The 26447-nt window shown below is 42.3% G+C and overlaps 1 protein-coding gene across 1 annotated transcript in view; it reads right to left on the bottom strand.

Moving 5' to 3' along the window:
- Nucleotides 1-1006: 1006 nt before the first annotated feature.
- SCML4 (Scm polycomb group protein like 4) overlaps nucleotides 1007-26447 on the bottom strand; it is a 44207-nt gene continuing 18766 nt past the window's right edge. Inside the window, exons 5-7 of the mRNA XM_053938906.1 lie at nucleotides 13943-14209; nucleotides 5677-5822; nucleotides 1007-1275 (exon numbers count right to left, since the gene is read on the bottom strand). Coding sequence (XP_053794881.1) covers nucleotides 1150-1275; nucleotides 5677-5822; nucleotides 13943-14209 — 539 coding nt within the window. The 3' untranslated portion in view covers nucleotides 1007-1149. The remainder of the gene's footprint in view (nucleotides 1276-5676; nucleotides 5823-13942; nucleotides 14210-26447) is intronic.

The following is a 26447-nucleotide window of genomic DNA, read 5'->3' as shown; positions in this document are numbered from 1 at the left end:
GTGAATTTTTAACTCACTTGAGACAGAAAGTCCAACACATCTGTCTGTGTACTGAAAGCCACCGCGCAATCAGGAACCAACCCTACAGCATTTGTCCTGGGCCTGCGCAAGGTGCGGGTCCTTGTGTGGAACAATCCCACCCAGCTTCCTCGTTTTTTTAAAGATGCAAACAAAAACAAACGCAGAAATTCAGATTTTTTTCTTGGAGTGCCACAAAGTGTGCGCCAGACTGAGGCGGCTCAGGGAACGGAGCTGACAGCTGTGCACGCCAGACACCGTGGGAGCCATCCGCCCCCTCTTCGGTGTGACGGAAACATCCTGTCAGAAACACTCTCTGCATTCGGGCTCTTCTTGAATGAATTATCTGTAAACGGTGACGGGAGCATCCTGCTGGGAGCCTGTGATTCCTTGGCGGTATTTACGGACGTGTTCGATAGGAGAGTCATGACGGTCAAAGTTCATCGGACGCAAAGCGCCGCAGCATCAGAGCTCCAGCCACAAGTCTGCTAGGGCTGCTCCCTCTAGCGGGAAAAACTACTTTAACTGGGGAAAAAGCCTTCCCCTCCTTCTTTTTAAAATTATTTCTTCTTCTTCCCCCCGCTTTTCTTTGTTTTTGTTTGTTTGTCTGTTTATTTGTTTAAGTGAATAATTCAAGTTTTCCGGATAGTGCAAGACACGAGGCAGTTCCCATGAGACAAAAGGTGACCAAACGCTGCACTTTTCCAGCCCTTGAGCATGGAGAGTGGAGCTGGTGCCCAGGCAATGCAGGTCAGCGATTTCTCCCCAGAGGTGGCAAGTGAGGGACTCTTGATTTGTCTTCTAGTAGTCCTATGGATATGCTGTAGCTGTGTTTGGTTTTAATTTCCCACTTCTGGTTACAAAAATAGGACATACTATAATCATAATAATATTAATGATACAAAATAATTATTGTAATTATATATTTTTTGGCAAATTATTAACACAAAGCAGCCCAAAAAAGATCCCATTGGATTAAAAAAAGTGACAACGCACAAATGTTAAAAAAGACAAAGTCTTTGATAAAAAAGAAGGAAAAGCAATCTGCAAATGAATGCATTTCTGTAAGGCATGGTGTTACCTTTAGTCTTCCATCTAAATTTAGCTCAGATTCTGTTGTTTAAGAAATGACTAGAATTTGGCTTGCTTGAGCTTATCAATGTGGTAACACAGTTTCAGCGCTGGTCCCAATTTCAGCCCCAGGTATTTCATGATCATGTCGCTTTTCAGCAGTAACAAAGCATTGCCATCAATTTCCTGGTTTCAAAAGAGAGGAAGAAAATCAAAATGTGTTAAGCCCCCTTTAAAGAGCTGTGTCCTGACACACTAAACTAATGTGAATTAGAAACAGCATGTCATTTAGGGTAGAGCTACATGAAATGTCATGCATCTTGAAATTTCATTTAAAAAATGAAATCTGAGGTGTGATAGTAGGAAGCCATAAAGGAAGGTTTAGTTAAACACTACTTTTTATTCTTCAAGGAACTATAAGATTAGTTTAGGTTTTCAATTTATTTTGCAATTAAAAGTATATTTTTTTAAAAATCAGGGTTGCTCTAAGTGCAATTCTGAGAAAAGCCAGTCAGCCTTGAGAGAAAGGTATGAATGATGGAGACAGCAAAGGATGTAGCCATATTAAACTGCTAATAGAACACCTCTGGATCTCAGTTTCAGTTTTGTCCCCACTTTTGTTTCACATATCTCCAGTACACTGATACCCAGTGATGCAACTATATGGTATACGTGCATGTGCATATATATATATATAAAATGATACAATATATAAAAATATATAAAATGTTATTATTATTTTTATTTTTTATTAAATTTGTTAAATTTATTATTAAATTTGTTAAATTTTAATTTAACTCTCATGTAAGTGGAGGAAATTGCCACCAAGCTCAGCTGTTTATCCCAGAGCTTTTGGCTTGAAAACCTTTCCAAATTACGAAGTACTACTGCAAAAGAAGCCTGAGCCCACAGAGAAACACACTCTCCTTTACTATGGGCTATAGAACACAGATGCTTTCAGCTATACTGTTCTTCCTCGGACCCAAAGCCTGTCTGGTTTTTCCTGACTCTATCAGTGGATCTGCCAAAAAATACTACCTGTCCCCACAGCTTCCTGCACATTTACACACTTGGAGTGTCAGAGCTGAAACATCAGAAGTGCCACGTGTGTGTGCATACACATACACAGATACACACACACACCAATGCTGTCTGTACTGTGTTCTGTGGTTTTGATGGTCAGATCTTTCCACTTTGATCTATTGCCTACTTATTAAGCAACGCTATGGATCCTAATTCGCCCTGATCATTATTATTCCATTCACTAGGTGATTTATCTGATGAGCAGTTAAGGTCACTTTCTGATTAACTCAATCAATTAATGCTCCTCATTTTGCAACCCCCACTCTATCCATAATAGAAACTCTCTCCACCTCCTTGCTCTCCTTGCCATTATTTTAAGGAAGCTAATGTAAAATAAGAATAAGTGTTACATATAATTACTATTTGCCTAAGAAATAAAATAAGAACTCCTTTAACTGAGATGCCATAGGGTAAAAACTCTGTCAAGGGTCAGGTGTGGAGGCAGCTGCTTCTAAATGTTGATTTCAGCATTTTATTATTTCCATTATTATTACTGTGTAGGTGTCAAGATTAAACTCCATGACAATAGTATGCCAGAGGGAGCATTCATATCCAATTAAATATCCCATATTAGCCATTTCCCTGTGCAGATTCTTGGCTTGACTTCTTTACAGTATTACTGTGTCAGCCCTTTTAAAAATAATTTTTAAAAAGAAGACTTTGATAACATGGTTCCCGCATGTACATTAGCCCCAGCAGAAGATCTTGAACCAGGTCTGGAACTGGTAACATTCAGTGCCATCAGGGCCACCTTTCCCCTCCTCTGTTTCCTTTCCCCCTATCTTTCTACCACGCCTTTCCTGCTGATGGAGATTCCACGGGATCTCACACAGTGCTGCTACGAGGTCCCTGGTCAGGCCAGCGGCTCCTTTCTGTGGGACCAAGAGCTCTATCAGTGATGAGCTCAGCTGTCCTTGGCACACAGATGTGCTCAGGGAGCAGGGAACAGCCGGTGGGAGCTGCAGGAAATATCTCAGTCTTTGGTGGACACTCTCAGGAGCTACCTGTAACAGAGCTCCTCGGGTATCTTGGCAAGAAGCAAAGCTTCTGCTCCTGGTGGGAAGAGCAGACAGAGCCAGGACATTCTGCAGCTCCTTTTGGGGCAGTGAAGGATGTGGGCTGCAGGCTGGAAGAGCTGGCTCTGAGGACTGAGATCAGCACCCAAATGGCTTAGTAGAGCAGTAGGAAAGCACACTGCCCATGTTCAGGATACATCCTCCAGCTGTTTTCTTCCTGCTGGTCCCAACAGCCTCTCTCTCCCAGCTCAGATGAGCTGATTGCCAAAGCAACTGTTTCAAGTGGTAGCTGGGCCTTGTCAATGACAGTAAGTGCTTCTAAGTAAATTATGCACCTGCTCCATAGAAAGATTGAACATACAGGAAGATATGGCTGAGGTTAATGGACTAATCACTTGTCTCTCACCCTTGGGGTCTTTGTGCTAATCCAGATGAGGTTTGAAGGCTGAAAAATTGCAGGGATATATATAACTCAAAGGTGTAATTGAATTGAGTTGTGTGGCAATCATACCCAGGTTCTCACACCTATGGCATATTTTACAAGGAAACCAATGATAAGTAGAGCCCATGGGTGCTGGGTGTGCGACAAAGGATGACAGGGAAAGTCTTTAGTGGCAATTTAGCTTGATCTCTTTGGTCACAGAGCAGCTGCAGTATCATGGCATTCCCTGGTGCAGCTGGCCCATGACTGCCTGGAGCATTCCCAGGCCCTGCTGCTACATAAAAACATACTTTGCTACAAATGGAAACTAGACAAAATTAGTGCTTTTGCACTTTCCATATTTACAATACAAACTTTAAAACTTGGGGTTTTTTTCCTTTGGGATATACCTGTATGCCTCAGACTGTGCCAATTCTCACTCTCTTGCATGAAGATTTTTCTCTTGATGCACAGCACCTTTTGATACTGTAAGAAACTAATTTTATAGTAAGTTCCTTCAAGTCTGAAGGTGGCTTGTTTATGTGCCACATGACCAGTATAGGCCATGCTTCCATTATCAGCTTATAAGGCAGAAGGCAGGAAAAGCAGGCCAGCACCTAACCTGTACCTGCAGATTTGGCCCTACATCACTGTGTGTGTTGCTGCTCTCATCCCACAGGCCTGTCTACAGAATGGCAGATGGCCTCAATACCTTCCTAGGGTGAGCAGACACCAGGGCCTGTGTTCATTTTCAGCTGCTCCTCATCCACCTCCTCTCCTGTATCTGGAAACCCTGAAGGCAGAGTGGAGCTGGAAGTCCATTTGCCTCCCTCAGCTCCTGTCTGCAGCTCCACAGCCCCACTTGTCTCTGCTGGCATAGGGTCAAGGAGTGATCAAGCCCTCTTGTTGTCTCTGCAGCACTGGGGGTGCTGGTCAGCACTAAGGGCTGGGGAGCAATTCTCATTTACACCTAGGTCCAGGCACTTACATGAAAACTTACGACCTCCAGCTGAACACAAACAAGTCACTTCTAGGGTAAAATCTATTTTTCATAGCCAGACTGCATTGATTATGGAGACACGGAGAAGGCAACAAATGCTAATAGATACATTGGTGTCAGCTCCATATACAGCAGCAGAACAAGATCAGACAAGTTTACTGTCTTCCCCTTTACTAATTAAGGATAATAAAATTTCCATCACTGGAGGTTATCCTTACTATCATATCCTCTAGGGAGTCAGTAGGTCTGTTAAATTTGGTTATGTAATTACATAATACTGAGGGGAAAAAGATTAAAATATTGGCTGGTTTGGGTTTCTCCTGCTAAATATCTAGAGACATATAAAAATGCTCTTCAGAGAAGAATCATATATATCCTGTGAAAAAAACATGTCATTGAAACGAGGCTTTTTTTGTGCCAATCTGACAATGAAAAATGAGCACCAGATCCTCAGTGCTTTCTCTAAGGCTTGGCATAGAAACAATTTATGCTGGAGTAGCTGGGAACAAACAGTGAGCATTTTCTAAAGACACTGTTATGGTTTCCCCATTGACGTAGAAATGAATAGAGTAGCATAACATAGCACAAAATAGAGTGGAATGGAATGGAATGGAATGGAATGGAATGGAATGGAATGGAATAGAATAGAATAGAATAGAATAGAATAGAATAGAATAGAATAGAATAGAATAGAATAGAATAGAATAGAATAGAATAGAATAGGAAAGTCTTCAGTTGGAAGTGACCTACAATGATCTAGTCCAACTGCCAGAGCAACTCAGGGCTGACCAAATGACATGTGTTATTAGGGGCACTTTCCAAAAGCCTCTTAAACACTGACAAGCTTGGGGCATCGTCCACCTTTTCACAAAGCCCATCCTGATGTTTAACCACCATCTCAAGGGATAAGTGAAATTTCTTTAGCCCAAACCCTCCAGAGGCATTGCCAGGCTCTGCATTCAACCCGGTTGAGGAAGCCCAAGGCATTTGAGGGGCTATGTGTGAAGTGCTGGCTGTCTCTTGTGACTTAAATTTCCTAGATGTGGTAAGAGTAGCCTTCTACATACGTGTTTTCTGAAGAGCTCCACATGAGGGCCTAAAGCTTGAGGGTCTGCATCCTTCACAAACCAAACAACATCATCCACCGTCCAGGTCAAAGGATTCTTGCTTGATGGCCGAGCTGCATCTTCTCGTTCAGGTGAAGGACTTGAGGCTATTGGTACAAAAAGCCCACAACAGTGCATTACAATGGCATGCAGAGGTTTCCTCAGTTTGTGATTGTGAGCGTGCAGGGCTTTGGCAGCCTCACTGCAGCACTGGACATTGTATCTGTGCATGCAAGTACTGGCCTGAGATGGTGGCATAGGGAAAAAAGGGGACTTGCAGAAGTTTCCAATCTGACTGCTTATTGGAAGACATGATCCCAGCTGGTGAATTGTGTTAAAAAACATTAAACCCTTCGGTCCCTGCTGAGGAAGGAAAAATGTGCCAGCTGCCAGGCTCTTAAACCAAGCTGCCCCTGCTGTCTGATCTGCAGCAACAGGTATCTTGGCTCAAGAAGACACTACCTTCACACCTAGAGAGAAGATTCTTCAGCACTAAACAAAGGAGTTTGCCATTGAATGTGAAAGCTAGAGGATAAAATCAGGATTTAGCAAATAGGGTTTTTTAATTTGCATTCAGATATTCAAACTTCTTTTAGAGCTTAGCAGAAGGTTTTCAGTCTTTGTCTTCCTAATCTTAGTCTCTCACAAAGCTGATGGTCCCCAGTGAATGCCAATTTGAAAAGTTACTAAAACATGTGAAGATGAACATTGCACATGTGACTTTTTAATGGTATAACCCCTCGATGATTTAAGGTGACTTCAGCTTGCCATAGCTTTAAATCAAGTGAATAAAGGCACATAGGAATGAAAGTGCATTTATGTTTTTATTCTTAGTCTCTGCAGAATTATAAATCTCAGTCTCCACCTGAATATAATTTGTGCCCCCACTTATGCTGCTTCTTTACAACAAGGACTATATTATGCTAGGTTACAGGAAAGCTGTTTCCATTTGTTTATATCCACACCAAGCAAACTTTGCATTAGCAGGCAGCAGCACACAGATGCATTAAGTGTTACTTGCTCACATCTGCTCATCTCTTTCTGTCAAGGCCCAGTTTTTAATGAGAGAAGTGCAAATGGAAAGCAAGTATACTATACAGAATACCAGAAATCAAACAGAAGAGTGCGCGTAGAGGGACATCACAGACACCTAAACTAGAGCCTGGGAGTGCCCCAAGTAGCCAAGAGACAATCCTAACTGCTGAGGAGAGAAGGGATGAGCTCTCCAGAGAAATACTGAGTTTATAAAGACAGATGAGATGTGTGAGAATCCCCACGCATGACTCCAAACATTCTAATGTGTGTGAGTAAATGTGCTGGGTGGGTTTGGGGCTTGTGTAGATTGTCATTCCATTGACTTCAATAGAGCTCTGGTGATTTATATTAGCTGAGACTCTGCCCATATACACCCAATAATGTGTTTATGTGTGTATTATTTGTCCCTTTTCCCTTGCCACCATGCTCATCTTACAGTATAATGTAACGAGGTGTATTTGCAGTTACTCAGAATGAACTCCAGAAAGCAGCAGTGCTATGAGTGTGCAAATCTGGTTGATGGTTTTTATAATGAGATGAGATGTAAATATCATGATAATTGCACTCTCATTTGCTAAGTCACTGTTCTGGATACAAAGGACAAGGAACAGCCGCAGGTCCTTTTAATTAGACAGCAAGGACCGGTGTTTGTATGGACTCAGGTGACCCTGGGCTCTGCTCACAGAATAAATGCAATACACAACGGTACAGACACCATCTGGAGCCTTTGGCATGAAACAATGAAGACAGAGAGTGCAAAACAGAACAGGGTAATCTTGGCCAACCCCTGGATCATCAGTAACAATGAGGAACTCTGTCAGGGACAGGTGGGAGAACTGAGACTTGTCTTGGAGACACAGGGGTATTTCTCCCCTTCATGATCTGTCAATGGTTTGGATGCGAGCTGATGTGTGGAGGCACTGGGCACCACATCACCTCAAACCAAAGGTCAGGAAAAAGACCATGCTTTTGCAATCTAGTCAGAAAATAGAGGGAGGAGAGAAAGGCTTGGCTGTGACCAAAAGACTGCAGAAGTTTCTCTGCTACTGCTATAACATGGTCAGGGGAAATGTGCCACTACTGAGGAGCATGTTTTTTCCCTTAGATTTGTATAAATGTAAGGAAAGCCCAGAGGACTTAGCCTGGGATTTACACCAGGAACAGAAAGGGCAGCCTGCAGCCCACTGACTCCTGCCTGCAACCTGACCAGGAAAGGGCAAAGGGGAGCAGAGAGCCCCAAGTGCAGCTGGGAGCCTTCACAGGTATTGGAAGTATCTGTAATAAAAGGAAGGGGAATGAGAAGAAAAGGTTGAAATGACAGGAGGAATCTATTCACTCCTTTGCAATCTAGCAATCAATAGCATAAATGTGATTTCTGAAAGACAAATATATAAATGACCTTTCTAAAGAGGCTGCATGGCTAGAACTCTTCCAAACCCTATCAGGTGAAGATAACCCTTTCAAATCCATGCCTGAGGGATAGTATAATATCATAATATACAAACAAGAATTATGTGCCAATATTAATTCTTCAAATACTTTTTTTTGTCTTTATTTATATACCTAGTATCAAGGTTTGGATTCTCTGCTGCTTTTTCATGAATTAAGGTGTGTTAATTTACTTGTGCGAAAGGACCTACCTTTAAATGTTACTAATAAAACTGAGATACCCCCAGTTTGCAGCAAAAGATCAGGTTTTAGCTGATGAGTCTGGAAACAGTCTGGTTTTCCATATATTTTATAATTTATTTTGTTGATTAATTTATTTGGCTTTCTAACATTGTAGTTTACCCATCTGAGTGTAATTTCTCAATTTACAAAAGAAAAGAAACTCCATGCCTTTGTGTAGAAACCTTTGTGGTGGCTACACAAAGGCATGGGGTTTCTTTCAATAGCATCACTTTGGTGAAAGATTATATGAAGCACAAAAGTGTTTGATGGCAGCAGGGCAAGTACTATACATTCTTTTCATATCTGAAGGTATTCACACTTAACCTAAGAATTAGATAAATGAGGAAGTCTCATGTCTCCTGGGTATCCTATGCCATCCTGTCATCAGAATTAATCAAGATGATAATGAATACTCAGATTACAAAGAGATGGGAGTGCTTGCGACCAATAATTATTTTTAGAGATCATAATCTAGGTCAAATCCAATTTCCTGTTTTTGACAGGTGGCAAAAATTTGTCAAATTAATGGAATGAGATATGGAAATTTAGGTAATCAGAGGCAAGCACTTTCCCCTCCTGCCTCAAACGATATTGGGGAAGGACAGTGAAGAGGTTCCTCTGCAGGGGAATGTCTCGAGGCATCCCAGTCAAGACACTGCCCATACAGGAACAGCTGGAATTACCAGGTCAGTGGCAAAAGCTGAGTGAAGCTGAGGGAAAGAGGTGGCCTGGCTCAGTCTGAGTTTTCACCCCACACTTTTCTCTGCCATTCATCTCTAACCTCTGGACCCTCCTGAGAAGGAGAATGGCGACAGAGCCAACAGCCAAATGGCTGCAGAGGCATGACAAGGAAATAAAATGCTAAAATGGAATTAAACCTGCAAAAGAAGGAAAGACAAATAACAGACTCCCTAAATATGTTCTTGGCAAACAAACTGAGCTCAGAGGGAGTACAGTCATTGATAGATAAGAGTGGAAAGGGAGTGACAGATGAACTTTAATATTGCTGCAGGCCTAAATGATTTCTTTGCCTCAGGGGAAGGGGGTGGGAATGAAATTTTAAAAGGTTCTCTCTGATTGCACTGGAGCAGATAATAAGGAGCAGCAGATCTACTGAAACTAAGCAGAAGTAACATACTCTCCAAAGGTACAGAGAAATGGGAAATATTTTAAAATAAACAAACCACTCCCCACTGTAAAGAAGGAAAGGAAGAAGACTTTAAGATACTTTCCTAAAAATCTAGGGCACACCAAGCAGGAGGAGAAGAGGTGCGTCAGGCAAGCAGGCGTCTGGGAGAACGCAGCTACAGGATATTTGGGGCGGGGCAGGGTGTTGACAAGCCATGGTCAGCAGAGAGCTCTGCAAGGATCAGGCTCAGCGCATCTGTTTGCACTGGCCGGCGCTGGCAGGACATGTCGGGCACCACCTGCCTGGTGTCCTCCGCCTTGCAATACGTCCCAGCAGCGTGGCAGCCGCTCCCACTGACAGCGTGGCACGCACCGTGCGGGGACGCAACCTCGCAGGTGCTCCTGCTGCAGGAGCAGCCCAGCATCCGGCTGCATGAGACGTGGCCGCGGACATTAAATATTTATCCGGGCTTTTCTTGCTTTGCCTCTCCTTTGTAGGGGAGACAAAAAGGCAGCTCAAAACTTCCAGACTGAAATGTCCCCAAAAATTAGCAGGCAAGCTGTATTTGCTGAGGCAGTGCTGAGGCTCACAATGCCATCAGCAGCTCCTTTGCCTTGGGGCGGCGCTGGATCTGCCCCCCAGCGAGCTGCTTGCAGCATTATTCTCGAAAAAGAGAAATTTCTACTCCCGTGCCCCCAAATGTTTTCAGAAAATACATGCACTAATAAGCAGGACTACCCCTTTAACAAAGACCCTCAGGTGATAATAATTAACTGCTAATACTGGATAATAAAATCTCCATAAAAATAACAAGCTACAGGGCAAGGTTAAGGTTATTATATTGTAGTTGAACACACAATTCTTCATACTTGGGATAAAGGCTTTGTCTGCTATGTAAGCAGGCTTGGAAAGGTTTATGATGTCCTTGACTATTCCTTCCCTAATTTAAAAGCTTGAATTTGGCAAATGATGACAGGAAAGTGCATGTTTATCTGTTTGCAGCCCCAACTGGCTTTCTGAAATGAGGGGTTTTTTTACATCTTTTTTTTTCAGAATTTTTTAGCATAATCAAGGAGAATTAGGCATCATGCTTCCGATCGCATTAATGAGAGCTTTGAGGTTTAATCTCATCCATTCCGCTTGAAAGACATGTTCTGCTATGCACTGAGATATGTTTTATGATTATGGCTTTTTCCATGATATTTGCCCACCGTGATAAATAAGGCAAGCTATTTTTCAAAACTATCCATAAATAAACAGGAATGGTTTGAGGTTTCAGAGATAAATTCTTCCTCTTTTTAATGAGTCCGTCTCTGCCTCTTAAGTATACAAACTGAAGAGGATAAGAACACAGACCGACATGCTCCACTTACTCATCTTTGCTTACTTATGATTCAGCAACATATAAATTATGCCTAGAAAGAAGAAAAACACATGCACAGATTGTTAGGGACGTTGGCAGCAAACCCTGTATGGGTTTGCGTGTGCCTCTGTGGTAGACCATAATCTACGATGGGTGATACCAGGACTAATAAATGCTTAAAAATTAGGAAAAGTCCAACAGTATAAGTGAATCCAAAACCATTTTAATGATGGTCACTGCATATATTTCTGTTTTAGAAAGCCTTTACTGTTGAGCTGGCCAAATGACCCAGAGACCTCAGAGGAACTAGGCTATGCAAGTGTCAAATGATTGTCACATAAAAACTACTGAGCTGTTTTGGGATGAGTTCTGTTAATCCCAGGTAGTATATGTAGCAGTTTCAAGTCACTTGTGACTGCTTTAGAGGTGCTCATGTCAGGGATGCCTGGTTCAAAAGCAATCTCTCCCTCTTTGCTCCTCAAAGTGCTTTTAATGGTTTTAAGCCAGAGGAGTAAAGGAATCTGTAAAGCCTATTGCACGACCACTCAATGACTTTTTTGTTGATTCAGTTCTGGAAAAAAACATGAGCCTTATTTCAGCCTTCCATTTTGTAAAGACTGCGGATTTTGTGGGAAGTCGTGAAAAGAGAGATGGAGGTTTCTCCTGAAGCTTAGCTTCCTGCTCAGCACTACGTGGACGTTTCACAAAACATTGGCCAAGACTGAGAAACAGTGACATTCAAAGTCTAAAACAAAAAGGGAGAGCAATGCAGCTTAAGCTTAAGAAGCTCTGATTTTAAGCTTCAATCCCTTGAACATAGTTTCTGTCCCCTGATACCCAGGGTTTTCTCCACATAACACATTCTTATGCACAGAAGTTCTGTGTATTCTGAAAATTCACAAAGTATTCAGTCAGCCACCAAGTGATCCAGAGGAAAAAAAAAAAAAAAATCTGTGAAGGGTTACTGTGCATGAATCTACCACCTCTGGTTGTGGAAATCTTTGTGCCACAAATTTTTGAACACCATCTCTGCATTTACCCATTTCCTTGGGGCATGCTGCTGTTTCCTGCTGGAGACAAGATGTGTGGCTAGACAGACCTTTGCTCTGAACTGCCCTGGCTCTTCATGTGTGCTACAAAGAGACAATGACTGATCCCAAGAAGAATGATCAAGATTTTTAAGGCAAGTAAGTATCACCATTGTTAAATCTTGGCTCCTCACAGCTGCCAACTATAAAGCTTGGTTGAAAGGGTCCCAGTTCTGCTAGGATGCTCTAAGAAATTGGTGGGAGAGGGGTAAATGAATCCTCTGTACAGTGAGCCTCTTGTCCTTCCAGTACTTGATTATGCCAATCTGAGAGGTACTGAACAAGATCTGAAAGAAAATGGCTTTTCATTTCCTTTTCTTTGTAACTAGGGCCACTAGTTCCTAGTAACAAACTTTTACAAGCTGTTTGCAGTGCATGTCTGCACTATCCACTTTACTTTGAGTAAAGTTGACTCTGTAAGTAAAGAATGAGATAATTATGAGAACCAAACACTTATCGGTGGTCTCTATAATAGCCTAACACAGGGCTAAACCAGGGAAGCAAGTGTGTAAAAATAATAGCAAAGTCAGTGATAGCTTTGGGTGGGTATTGAATCTCTAAGAAGGCAAACTTAGATAAACAAATAAATACGGGGATAAAATTTTGTAATACATCTTTTGGAAGAATAATGTTCTAAAATATTAAATAGTGAAATTTCAGGAACAAGAAGTAATACAGATGTTGGGGAGGTGAGGAATGTGAAAGAATTAAGTAAAGATTAAGCAAAGGATACTAGAAAGAGGCTCTGGAATGGCTTCCAAGCCAGAATATGCAGAATCAATTGAAGTTTCCAAGGGAAATGCAAGGGCAAAAAGACAGTGTAATGAGATAATGGTAGACAAAGGGACTAGGGAACCAGTAATTTTCTGCAAATATATCAAGATAAAAAAAAAATAGTACTAGAGTGGCAGTAGATTCCATTAATAAATGAGGAAGGGAAAAAATTAATGACTTTAAAATGGCTGAGACATTCAACTCCTTTGTTAGAACTCTTTTCATCAGAATGAAAAATGCATACATGAAGTTTGAATAATTAGTAAGGGGTGAAGACACTGTTGGCATCACTACTGATAAAGACCTGTTGACTGAAAATTTGGAAAATGCAAACAAAGTTAACTGAAGTTCAGTGAATTAGCTAACCCGTCTGATGAACTTGGGTAATTTCTAGAGGAAAAAAAATCATGGCCACTAGGAACTGTAGTGGATGAGTGGAGCAACTGCCCCAGCAAATGGTAACTGAACAAAAATACAAAGAAAAGGAAGAAGAATCATTGAGTGCAGTGGTTTCCATGGCATTTCTTGAATTTGCTGATAAACTTCTTGTGACTTTGCTTCCTGAAGAATAAAAGAGCCTTAAGCAATGAGCTGAATGATTTTTAAAAGCATATGTTTTGTTGAGGAGTCTTTTTCAAGCAAAAGCTGGCTTGGTATGTAATTAAAGGGGCAGGATGGGCACAGAGCTAGGAAGCAAAACCTTTGGCTAAAATGCTTTGAGGTAGGCACTAATATTTGGGTTTGCTTTGCATCACATCTTGTACACAGCTGGTGTCACACAAATAACAGGTACCTTCCTGTAGGCAGTATAAATCTTTGGGAGGAATGCTTTATATATTAATGTCTATACATCTGAGCTGGTAATAGCAGGTGTGATTGCCACACAATTATACGTAATACACATGTTTACATAACAACAGCATTAGAAAACCTTCACTTTTTTACTTAATGGTGAACAGACTGATTTTGTGTTTAGGTTATTTTTTCCCCTTCTATAGGTTTCCCCTTCTCTAGGTTATTATTTCCCCTTCTAAATGGAAGTAGGAGCGGTCTGGATGGATTCCAGGACCACCTTACTAGTTTTCTTGTGAATTTGGGAATGAGTTAAGACTCCAGCACAGCACCAGCATAGCAGCACGCATTACTAAATGGCAGATGTTACATTACCACTTCTGTTTCCTTCAAGATACGCCCCATTCCTTGTTGGGCTGGAGGCCTGATGCCGCAGGCCAGTAGATGAGGACCCCCCTGAAGACATCTGGGCAGGACGATGGCTACAGGAGGAAGAGGAGCCTCCAGCAGGGTGTCCATCTGCAGGACTCTGACGCACGGTGTACATGGAGCCCATGGAGCCCAAGGCAGTATCGGCAGGATCCGCACTGTACTGCTTCCTGTTTGGAGCATCAGCCAGGTAGTCCTCAGGTATAACTGTCTCTGCTCAGGAAGACCAGACACAAAACAAACATCAGTAAAACAGAAAATTTTTAATCAACCCTTGAAAAAATATTTTTTTTTAGCCAAAATTCCCATTTTTTTGTGACAAAGTGTAACTCCGTTATCAACTTGTGACAAAGTGTAACTTCGTTATCAACTTTCTGTACAGACAGCTGGCCCCAGGAGAGATCCTTGCTGAGAATTAATAAACAGTGAAAGGAAACACAACCATTCAAAGTCAGTAGAATCACAAGAGGGAAACCATGGCTTGATATGAGTTATCTGTGTCAGCTTACAGTATTATTTTCTGTAAAATCCTGGGTCACTTAGCTCAGGTCCAATTGGACACATGGCACTCCTGAAATACACTGAGACTAGAGGACTGAAAGGAAGGAGGCAGAGGAGGACAACGGGACAGGCAGTTTGTTAGGTTCAAAATGCCTGACAGCCTGTAGGAAGGAGTGAAGGTAATAAACCAAAGCATTCTGGCTGCAATTACCAAAATTAATCAGAAGCATCCTCAGCTGCAGACATCCATCAGGCCCGGTATCCTGCAAGGATACAGGCTTGATGACTGATGAGCACACCCAAGGTTTTTCATGGACAGTTATGTTTGAGTCACTTGGACCCGACTCAGGTTCAAATGTGCCAACATCACAGACAACTGCAAACCATTGCTATGATGATTCCTGTCCTCTCCATGGTAATTTTCACACTATGTAGGAGCTAAATACCTTGCTTTTCAGATTCCTGGAAATAAACCAAATTTTGCACTTCAAGACCTGTTTTGGAGACTTACACTCCCCTATGCTTGTCTAACACACAGGCATGAGGCAGGTCTAGCTCCAGGTTCTGCAGCACGTAGGCATTTTTTGCCATTTTCCCTCAGACTTAGGCTCAGATTTGTCACTGACACTTCCATGCCTCTGTCACTGTCTTCCTCCTCCAGTTCCTCATATCCATGTCTTTCCTATTTGCCTTTTTTTTGTCTTCACAAAAGATGGCCACAGGTATTCCTCCTCCTTTTTCCCACTACTATTCTCCCTACAAAACCAGCCCTCCTGTCACCCAGCCCCAGTATCACTACTGGAGTACAAGCAGAGCCTTTGGAAACCTCTATGAGATCCCAACCTTCACAGAACCCTGCTGGCAACCTGCACTTTAGAGATTCCACTCCCACTGGGTGTTGACACCTGGCAGGCAGGGAGCCCCTAGATTAGAGAAGTGCCTTCCATTGCCTCATGACATTTTTCTGAGCTGTTGAAAAGGCCACTTTCCTCATCATGTGTACTCTCCCTCCAGAGACATCTAAGTAGGGTGAAATTTCCCCCATGGTGTCACACATCAGCTTCCTGGCCTGAGCAACACTCTCCTCCTGATGTGTTATGCAGCCTTATTGAGTAAGAAGAAGAATTTATGTTGTAATTTATTCCCTAAGACACAAACTCCATTGCTAAAAGATGTTGAGGCTCTATATAACAGAGTATTCCTTTTAATTTACATTTTCACTCTTTTCCTTAAAAAAAAAAACAAACAACATTCATTACTTGGCAGCTGTGTACAGTAGTTGATGTTAAATGAACATGATTTATCTTGACAACTCAAATACTCAAGTCTTGGGGTCTGAGTGTTGAGGTGACCCCAAGAGTGTAAAAGTCCTTGTTTCCCAGCCCACACAGTCAAAGAATAAGTCTGGATATGTAGGGTCGGCTTCTCAAGGTTGTTTATTTTCTCTTATCTATAACATTCTTTCTCTGACCTGCTGAGCTCTGTCTAGCAAGTCAGCCATGGTATTCTGTCTGCCCTCTTGGGCAGTGTTTACATTTTATACCAAAACCAACGTGTATTATATTTACAATAATGTGCCAATATTTATCATTTATGTTAGACAGTGTGTCTCTACCTTAAACCAATAGAAAAGTGTCATCATCACACCAAGACATGGAGGACAAGAAAGAAAAAGATCAGGACATGCCCAAATCCCTCCATCCTGTCCCCTTGAACCCCATTCTAAAAAGCCCCAAAATTCTACTTTTTCACCCTGTGTTAATTCATCTACTACACTACTCAAACCCCTGTGGCTTGTAATTCCTCATACAAAGTTGGCAGTTTTTTCCACGGCCTAAAATCAAAGCCATAGGTGTTTTTGACTTCATGCCAAGGTCTCCGAGCCCCCTGCCAGGGTCTCGAGACAGCCAGGGCAGCCAGAGTGGTGTCCTGGACTCCCACACTCAGGAGTTGTGCCATGCCATCATCTTGGCTTGTGTGTCAGGCCACAGCACAGATTTTTGTTACATTGTTGTATTTTATTGCTTCTTTTAAAATTTTGTCCCATTCAGGGCCAAGGCTGGACTCGCCATAAGGCAACCATCAAACCTGAAGGAAAGCTGCAAATGTGAAATTTTCTCGCTTTTGGGCATCTGTCTTTGCAACTGCAAGTAACTTTCCTTTAGCAAAGTTTTTTTCCCTTAGATGATTTGGATTCTTACAGCATACATTCAGGTGTCCTGCTGCTTTCTGCCAGGAATTTCTGAGCTTGATTCTCATACAAATACAGATAGGGTGTAATCCAATTGAATTCAAGGGAGTTCAGATAATGTAACACATAAGAGAAATGGGAATCAGACACTCTGAACCTTTCCCCCTAACCTCCAACAGATGCCAAAATTGTATAGCGATTGAGCTAAATACCTTGCTTTTCAAACTCCTCCCAATAAACCAAAGAAAATCCAATCAAGCCTCCTTATTCAAAGGAATTTAATTACTGTGTAGAACACTTGCAATAAAAGCCTCTTATGCATAAAGAAGATGGCTCTTTCTGCAGCATCCTGCCTGCACTGCATGGAATAATTATGCCTCTTGTGAATCATTACCTCTTTATTCCAGGAAAAGAATGCTCTTTTAATATGATTACAATATGAAGAAGACATAGACTATCAAAACAACAAACGGCACATTAAAAGAGCCCTGCTAAATAAACAGCATATAGCTTTTATTGCCATGGATGTAAATTACTCCAAAATTTTTGAGCAGACACCAGGGATTTTTTTGATGGATGTCAGACTGTTTCAACAGTCTGTGTGAAATAAGACATGTACAGATATAATCTCCATGTGGAAAGACACCCATGAATTGTGTACAAGACTACAACAAGGAGCCAATCTCTGTCAAATGTGTTCCTAACTTTGCTTAAGACTCTTTTCTTGATCTAGAGCAATTTAGTCCACATCTCTGCTTTGGGCTCCAAAATGGGAGTAATGATGCCTATGGCCATGGAACAAGCTGGAGCCTCCATTCTTTACGTATGAAACATCCCCCAGTGGGAGGTGCTCTGGGAATTTGAAAAGTCGTAGTAATATCTTCATTGGACCAAGGGGAGCAGGGATCGTCTCAAGTGACCCACTGCCCAAAAACTAAGAAACCCTGTGGAAGCTTTTGTGTTCCTATTTTTCCAGCTCTCTGTTAGATTGCACCACAGAGAAGCTGCATGACTTAAGGTTCCACTGATGAATTAAAAAAAAAAAAAAAAAAAAAAAAAAAAGTCCATTAAAAAATATGCATTTTGTAAGTTCCCAGAAGGCTTTGTAAAGTGTATAGCCATCACAGCTTCTAATCCTACTTTGGCCAATTAGGAAAAGAACACCATTTTTGAGACAATAGAAGAAAATATAAGCCTCTATTGGGGTTGAAAATGCAATAGTTCATAAATCTGTAGCTTAGCCCTTCTGTATTCTGACTCACTTTCATATTTTATTTTGTAGGTAGTCAGTTCCACATATTAGTGAGAAACTAATACACAATGCTTTAAAGCAGGATTTATGAGAAGGCTGTTTTGAGCTTTTGCCCTGAGCACAGTAGTCTCCGTCACAACTGCTCACCACCCTGAGATGCTTAAGCCATTTTGTCAGTTTTCCTTTCCATGAATGGTCCACAATCAGCTGGATTGAAAAGCCCAAGGCTGTTACATCCAGCACACCTTAAAATGCAACAAAGGAGCGAAAAAAGCATCAGTTGCCTTCCCAATTAAAAAATGTGCATTTCTTCAGCTGAGCTTCTTAAAAGTAGCAGTTGGTAAGATTCCTAGCCAAAATCCTGAAGATGGGTCAGCTGAGAGTTAAAAGAGCCTGAGAATCTGCAGTTAACATCCCACCTCTGCTGCAAACCCCTGGAGTGACCTTGGTCAGGTTATCTGTCACCTCTGGATGACAGTTCTCCATTAGGATGAAGAAAAACACTTGTTTTGTCTCTCACATGTGTAAAATGTTGAGTTCTTTGCCCCAGCAGTACTCATTTGCCACTGCAGACTGCCACGTGGACGCATGCTGCATGTGTGAATGCAGAACACAAACACTGGGCCTTTGGTAACATCTGGGAATAGAGACACTCCAGAAAAACAAAAGAATTTACTCTCATTGTACATTAGGAAAGCAAATGAAAATCAATTTCAAGTCAAGCAGGAAATGAAGAATAGTATATACACAGGAAAGATGATCCCTAGCTGACCTTTTCCTGAGCAGATCTAATCTCCTACTTTTTCTTCTACATCTTAAAAAAACCCCAAACTTAGTTTGTTAGAATCTCTCCTACAGGCAAAATCTCCTTGTACACTCCAGAGACACTCTATTCTGCCTTCTCTGCTCCCAGGCCAAACATATCTTGCACCGCTTTCCTCACCTGCTGCTGCTCCCACATCACTGCTCATGGTATATTTTTCTCTCCCTTTACCTTTCTAAGGCTCCATTCCCTTATACCCCCACATGCTTCTACCTTTGTTCTTCCCTGTCACCTCTTCCTACATCTCTTCTGCCATTTTGCCACTATCTTGACTTTGTTCTAACACTACTTTCCCGCACCTACTTTTCCTACCCTTTTCCCATTTTGCCAGTTATTTCCCTATCTCTCTTTTCTATTTTCCCTCCTCCCACACATATGATTTTCATAGACATTTTCTCCCCAGGCTGTTCCCCTTCCACCCATCTCACACTTTCATTGATCCAGATTTCCCTTTCCTGACACTCCCATGCCTTTTTCTGGGTTCATCCCCAGATTGCTTCTTGAACAGCAGAGCCCAAGGTCAGGGCAGTGAAGTGGGACCAGAGTCCCTTTTCCTAGTAAACAGCCATATCCTGCACAGCCATGATGTGGCTGCATCTGGGTGAAGGCTGCCTGGGCCACTGCTGGAAACCCACATACCCTGCTCTGAGCATGCTGGACACTGATCCCCAAGCCAGGGAGGTCCTCTTTTACATACCAGTAGCTTCCCGGTACAATTGCCCTTCCGTCTAGGACAATACTTTAATGTCATTTCATAACCTTTTACTTTACCACCTGCAAGGCTCAATCATTTGTATTTGCTTTAATTGAATTCCCCATTAACTTCTTTTCCTCACAGTCAATACAGATTTATTTCTATCTTTCTTTTCTCTGCCTCCAATATTCCTTTTTTTGTGTCATCTCCCATTCGTCATATCATTTAGTGATGGGCTTTGCCCCCTGACCCTTCCCTGTACCTTTTAAAGTGCTACCATATATTGTCTATAATGGGTTGACCAGATGTGAACTCCATATTTTAAGCAGAATGATATCATAGCTTCCTCAGACCTCTCCTTTCTCCCAGCCAGGGACAGCCTTTTTTCATCTCCCAGTCATTTTGAGAGGAGCCAGCTACAGTGTCAAAATCCTGTCGAGAGGCTCCTTCTTTGTATGGTTTTATCTTTGCCTGTATTTTATAGTTCCTGAGCCTGGCTCCTGCTCCCAACACAAGGATGGCATTTGCCCTATCAGGGAGGTGGGAGGGGTGAGGGAGGAGTGGGGGAGGGGACAGTTTTAAGCAGCAGCTTAGAAACCCTGCATCTCAGCCTTCATGAAAGGAAAAATAGAAGTGGGGAAACACAAAAAGCAAATGCTGAAATGCAGGAGGAAATCCTTCAGATGAGTTTAACCATCAGTTCAATCTAGCGAAAGCCAGAGAGGGAGAGAGCAGAAAGGTATAAACAGTATTTAAGATTGTGAAAGATATGCCTTGGCTCTGAACTGCTCTCTTCTGTTTTAAATATAAACTCTTGAAAGGTTTTAAAAGATTTTTTTTCTGTTCTTTCCAAACAGCATCACATATTTCAGTCTAGTCAGGAATGTACCACAGCCCTTATCTTCCCTGCAGTTTGAGCCTGCATGCATCTATCTAAAGATAAGAGTCTCCTGTGATAGATTAAGACTTTCCAGCTCTGGCTGCTGTGATTTACTCTGGGATTACAGCACCAGCCTATCCCTTTTAGCTCCATTGCCCATCCAGACATGCAGCACAATGAAAATATGATGTCACCCCTTAGCAGATGTTTCTGTACCGTGTCAGCACCACTCTCTGGTGCATGCATCTGCCCCCTACACAGCTGGGCAAGGACCAGGCCTTTTCCACACCAGCCCAGGGTTTGCCAGGGTTTGGCTGGACAAGGAAGACAGTACGGGGAGTGACATCTGGTTTGTGGCAGCAGAGTCAAGATGCTCGCTGCCTGCCAAGGCAGAGTGGCATGGAGACACTTCCCCAGGGAGTCTCAGCATCCCTGAGGCTGCTGCAGAGAGGCAGCAAGAGAGCAGGCAGCCCAGGGCATCCGCCAATAGCGGGCCAGGGCTGTCACGCCTGTGGTTTTTAGTCTATGGGAGAACATTTGCATGGGTTATAGGAACACACAGTTACATCCACAGGGGAAAAAAGGGAGGCTTAATAGTCAGTCAGAACAGGAAAATGTAAATATGCGTAATTCACTTGTGAATGCAGATATTATGAACACTGAAACTATGGTCACACTATGGAGATAAAACCTGAAATGAATTCTCCAGGGTTTAGTCTGAGGCTTTACTGCACCATGTATCATCTAGCTGTGCCCTAGCTGCTAAAAAATATTTTGCAGTAACTGAAATGCTGAGCCCCCCAAGGAGAAGCTGCCAGTCAGTTAACATCAAGAATCTAAATTTTTTTAGAGAATTTTCCAAAATCCAATGTTGTCCTGATTAGGTCTTCAGCATAAGCAATTTTTTTTTTCATTATTTAAACAATTTCCCTTGAGTGTTTGCAACCCAAACAACAGCCACATTGTGCTTAATGCAGTAGAACTAGGGAATGAGACCAGCTGGGAACAGATCAACGGGGTTTTATTGTCCAAACTGAATAAAAAGATAGAGTAAATTCAAATGCTAGCTGCTGACAAATATATTAGCTTTAATAATAAAAGATGCTCGTGTGAATAAATAACCCATTGAGGAATTTTTTCCATTTTCAAAGTGCTTGGGGAGGATTGAGTAAATGTACTTTGTTACAATAGAGAGGTTTTAGTCCTATGTTACAGCACAGGCAAATTGTTTAGGCACACGCAGGAGTGAAGGCAAAGGGATTTCAATGACACAGGGATCTAGGCTGTAGTAAAAGTCTTCCTTTGGTCTCTTCCACCTGATTTCAGACCTGCTCCTCCTCTCTCTTCCCTTCTCCCTTGCCTTTATGTTATACCAAAGTGTACATCATGAAAAGAAGATTTATCAGGGTTGTATAGTTTTGTGTCTTAGCACAGCAATGGTTCTGCGATGGCAGAGGGAGATGGGAGAGGCTGCGATCGATCTTTTCTGTTTCCAGCTTCTAGCAGGAGCTAGAGGGGTTTTTCTGTCAAGGTAGTTTATAATGCACTCTGTATCCCTATAAATCAGCATTGATAGAAGTCACAAAAAAGCTGTATACAGAATAGACTAGATGAAAATGACTGTGTTATTTGAAAATTTCAAGGTATTATATACTGGGATTCTCTGCAAATACTTAGTGCATTTCTGTTTTGCTGCCACCATGATTAATGTCCCTTAATTATTTAAAATATATAAATTTAAAATATTTAAAATATATAAAATTGCTTACTACTGGCTTAAAATATTTAGCAGTAATTTTTTTATTGTTTGAAAAACAAATAATTTGAGATACAAGAAGTGAGATGTCTACAGCAAAATGCAGTGACTGCAAAATAAGCTGTGTTTGCTCATTAATAATTATAATAATCTCATCCAGAAATTAGGTAGAATAGTACATATAAAGCGTGAGCCTGTGCACGTGTTTGTATGCAGGTATAAGATCTTTTATAAAGTCTTTGCTTCATTTCTCCCTGCCCAGTGCTGCTGCTCTGCTGAACTTTCTGATATTTCTTCTACCATATAAGTACAACATATATGAGCCCTGAAGTCTTAGTTCCCCTTCACAAAACCTTTCTTTTCCTGTCTTCTCTGCTTCTGCTATCTCTGGCTGACCTCAATCCCAGCAGCTAGGAACTCACCAATTCCCCTTTGTTGAGTCTTTTTATCCTCTCCTCTTTCCATGATCCTACAGAGCAGTTTCCCCCCACATCACTGTGCTGCACCATGCCATGCTGCTGGGGAGCTGGGCTTACCCTGGGACCCCATCCTAGGACTCATCCCCAGCCTCACTCCATTTTCCTTAAATCTGGCTTCTCTGATGAAGACCATCCAGCTACTGCCACCTTTTTGTTTAAGTCACTTCTGTAACCTTTTCTCTTCCATGAAGAAACTCACCATAAAGTACCTGATTCCCTTCCCCAAGCCACCAGTTGCAGCTTATTTTCAGTCAGAGGATGTACTTCTCTTGCCCAGCTGCTGGTGGTGCAACTCCTTGCCTTGCTCAGTGCTGTCCATGGCCAGCACAAAGACCAAACTACATGTCACCACCAACAATTTGCTTCTGGTACTCTCTTAATTGCTTTAATCCCCTGCTTTGCACTCATTTTGCCAACAGATTAATGTTCTTTAGGCAGATGCTGCGTATTACTACTTTCCAAAAGGCATTTTGATGTTCTCTGTATAATTACTGCAAACAAATAAATCCTAAGGAGCTGGGGAGTGCTGTTGATTAAACAGCGGCCAAGACTTTTCAAGGAAAAACAGTGGATGTTTCATTTCCATGGAAATGCCACTGTGCATGGGTTTCCATTTGTTTTGTAGTGAACTGGGAAAGGATAGAAAGAAACAGAAGGTAGATAAAGACAGATAAGGGAGGGATGACGATAAAAGGCTAAAAAAGAGAGCAACATGAGGAATGTGAAAAACTGAGCTGAAAAACTGAAGAACACCCAAGCAAAAATCAGTAATGCCCTGGGAATAAAATTCTGAATCTTGTTTGAAACCTGTCATATTGAAATAGCCTAAATACCAGATTCCCTTTCCCCACTCTCAGCTGTCTCTGCTTCCTGCCATGGAGGTGCAAGCCCAGGTATTGCCATAGGCACCACATACCAGGCAGCCCCAGAAGCAAGGGCTTTCTCATCCAGATTCACGAGCAGAAGTTCCCCTTTCTTCCAAAACCTTTCTTGTTTTACTTAATAAGTGCAAGTGGATCTTGAGGTTCACCTTTTTTCACACTCACATCTTTGAAAAACCAGGTGAGTCATATTGATTTATGCTTGCAGCACTTGCATAGGTTTCCCATCACCAGTTCTGGCTTGTGGCCTGCTCATCTGACTGCTTGAAATACTGGTATATTGGATCACAGGTATTTGGATCAATATTTTAAAAGTTTAGTTGAAAATTCCTGTTTCAACTTTAATTTAAGCTATTTAAAATAAAAGCCTGGACTACTTCAGATATCTCTTAAAGGAATCATATAGCTCTAGGGAAAGGTCTTAACCAGCTAAAACAAAGTTAAAGCTAAACCTGGAGCTAAAACAGAGTAACAATCACATAATTTACCTGACTAGGGCTCTGAAAGTGTCCGTACTTCCTCCACATGACTGCTTGTAAAGCTTGAATTAAATGCATATACCCAGGGGTATTTCTTCTGTACTGGATATGATCTCATCCATCATGCTTCATGCATTTATGCCCATCATTTAATCCACTTTCCTTATGCATACCCTTTGATATGGAGAAATAAAGCATCCTTAAATTTTGTCTCATAGCTTGGCTCTCTTTTCTAACCTCCATGGCTGTAGCCCAGGCAATATCCAGCACTGTGGGTGTCTGTGCCACAGCACTGAGCACATCTTGGGCTGAAGGACAAAAAGGCCTTTGGGCTTTTCCTTAGTCACTGCTGAGAGCAGAGTGCCTGCCCCACCAGGGGTAGCTTTTCAAAAGGGATGAACTTCCTTGCAGTCCCTCAAGTCAGTGAAGGGAAAACAGCTCAGCAGAATGTGGGAAGGAGGATCTCCCTGGGGCTGGCTGCTGAAGAGATGTCTGCTTACAGCTTCATTGCTTAGCATCCACAAAGAGATACAATTTCATAAACTTAAAGGAAAAGGGAGTCTTCATTTGTGAGTTAGCAAACAATAATCTCACAACTTAAAGGTCAGAAAGTTCAATTTATTCAATTCTGCCAATTCTATAGAGTCCAGGCAAAATGCATCACAGCTGAATTTTCTCTCTTCCATCCATCTCTTATTTTTCTTCCTGCCAGGATTTGCTCCTTAGTGTACATTTTATTAGTTTCTTCCAATCTAGCCTGAAAGGGTGTGAATGCTAAAGCCTCTGCTGCCATGCTCATGAAACCCCTCCACAGGAGCACTGGCTGACTCTCTTTTCTTCCAACCCCCTGCCTTTACTTCCTTTGGGCCATCCTAAACCGTTCCTGTCCCTGCTCTGGGCTGCAACATGCAGCTCCAGCTCCAGGTGCCTCTCCTTCAGCTCTGCCACATAGTTACCACCCTGGACACCTCATTTCAGGAAGCCAGTCCTTGGGAAGCTGCTCCAGCTGCAAACAGGACCTCAGCACCAGGGAGGGAGGGAGGAAGGAAGGGAGGGAGGAAGGAAGGGAGGAAGGGAGGAAGGGAGGGAGGGAGGGAGGGGAGGAAGGGAGGGAGGGAGGGAGGAAGGGAGGGAGGGAGGGAGGGAGGGAGGGAGGGAGGGAGGGAGGAAGGAAGGAAGGAAGGAAGGAAGGAAGGAAGGAAGGAAGGAAGGAAGGAAGGAAGGAAGGAAGGAAGGAAGGAAGGAAGGAAGGAAGGAAGGAAGGAAGGAAGGAAGGAAGGAAGGAAGGAAGGAAGGAAGGAAGGAAGGAAGGAAGGAAGGAAGGAAGGAAGGAAGGAAGGAAGGAAGGAAGGAAGGAAGGAAGGAAGGAAGGAAGGAAGGAAGGAAGGAAGGAAGGAAGGAAGGAAGGAAGGAAGGAAGGAAGGAAGGAAGGAAGGAAGGAAGGAAGGAAGGAAGGAAGGAAGGAAGGAAGGAAGGAAGGAAGGAAGGAAGGAAGGAAGGAAGGAAGGAAGGAAGGAAGGAAGGAAGGAAGGAAGGAAGGAAGGAAGGAAGGAAGGAAGGAAGGAAGGAAGGAAGGAAGGAAGGAAGGAAGGAAGGAAGGAAGGAAGGAAGGAAGGAAGGAAGGAAGGAAGGAAGGAAGGAAGGAAGGAAGGAAGGAAGGAAGGAAGGAAGGAAGGAAGGAAGGAAGGAAGGAAGGAAGGAAGGAAGGAAGGAAGGAAGGAAGGAAGGAAGGAAGGAAGGAAGGAAGGAAGGAAGGAAGGGAAGGCCATCCCAGCCTTTCTCAACTGTACTGCAGGCTATGCCATCAATCCAAAAGCCCCAAAGACCAAATAAACTTTTTATATTATACTTTGTTGTGGCTGGATGTCTCTGCTCCCTCTTTAAGAGTGACCTTAATGTTTTATTTATTGTTTAAAGGATAATGATCATGGTAGAGGAATATATGAGGCAATAAATGGCCTTTGCAGGTAATTAAATGCTGAAGCTATTGATAGCCATAAAAGCCATTTATTCTGAGTGTGCTGAGAAGCCAGGAGCACTGTTCCTCATAGCATGCAACAAGACAAGATTAAAGAAGCCATGGTACTAGAAAGGGGAGAGACAACATTTTTCTTACCCTCTCAGGGCTTGAAATTTCTGAGCTGCTGTTTATTTGGTGCTTGCAACAGAAAATATTGATTGTAATAATATGTGTTTTTTTATGATATTATTTTTTTTCCCTAGCTGTTTTAGAAGGGCTTTGCACATGTTGGCAAGAATTATTGCCCTCCTTTGACACATACTCAAATAAAGGCACAGCAGGGAAGAGTGGCTTGCCTACATAGTCAATGGGAAAATCTCTTATAAAAATCCAGTTCCCAGGCCAGTGTCTTGCCTACTTAGTCACACTCCTATTGTGCATTGCTATTGTGCTTGTCATACCAGCTTTTGTGGATAGGAAGAGCCCACCTTACTACAGACAGAGGCACTAGCATCCTGCTGTGCTTCTGCTCCATATAGATCCCTACTTCCAGCC

This window comes from Vidua chalybeata, chromosome 3 (genome assembly GCF_026979565.1).
Source record: "Vidua chalybeata isolate OUT-0048 chromosome 3, bVidCha1 merged haplotype, whole genome shotgun sequence".
Classification (NCBI taxonomy): domain Eukaryota; kingdom Metazoa; phylum Chordata; class Aves; order Passeriformes; family Viduidae; genus Vidua; species Vidua chalybeata.
The sequence above is the reverse complement of the archived record's forward strand: the minus strand, read 5'-3'. Positions and strand labels throughout refer to the sequence as shown.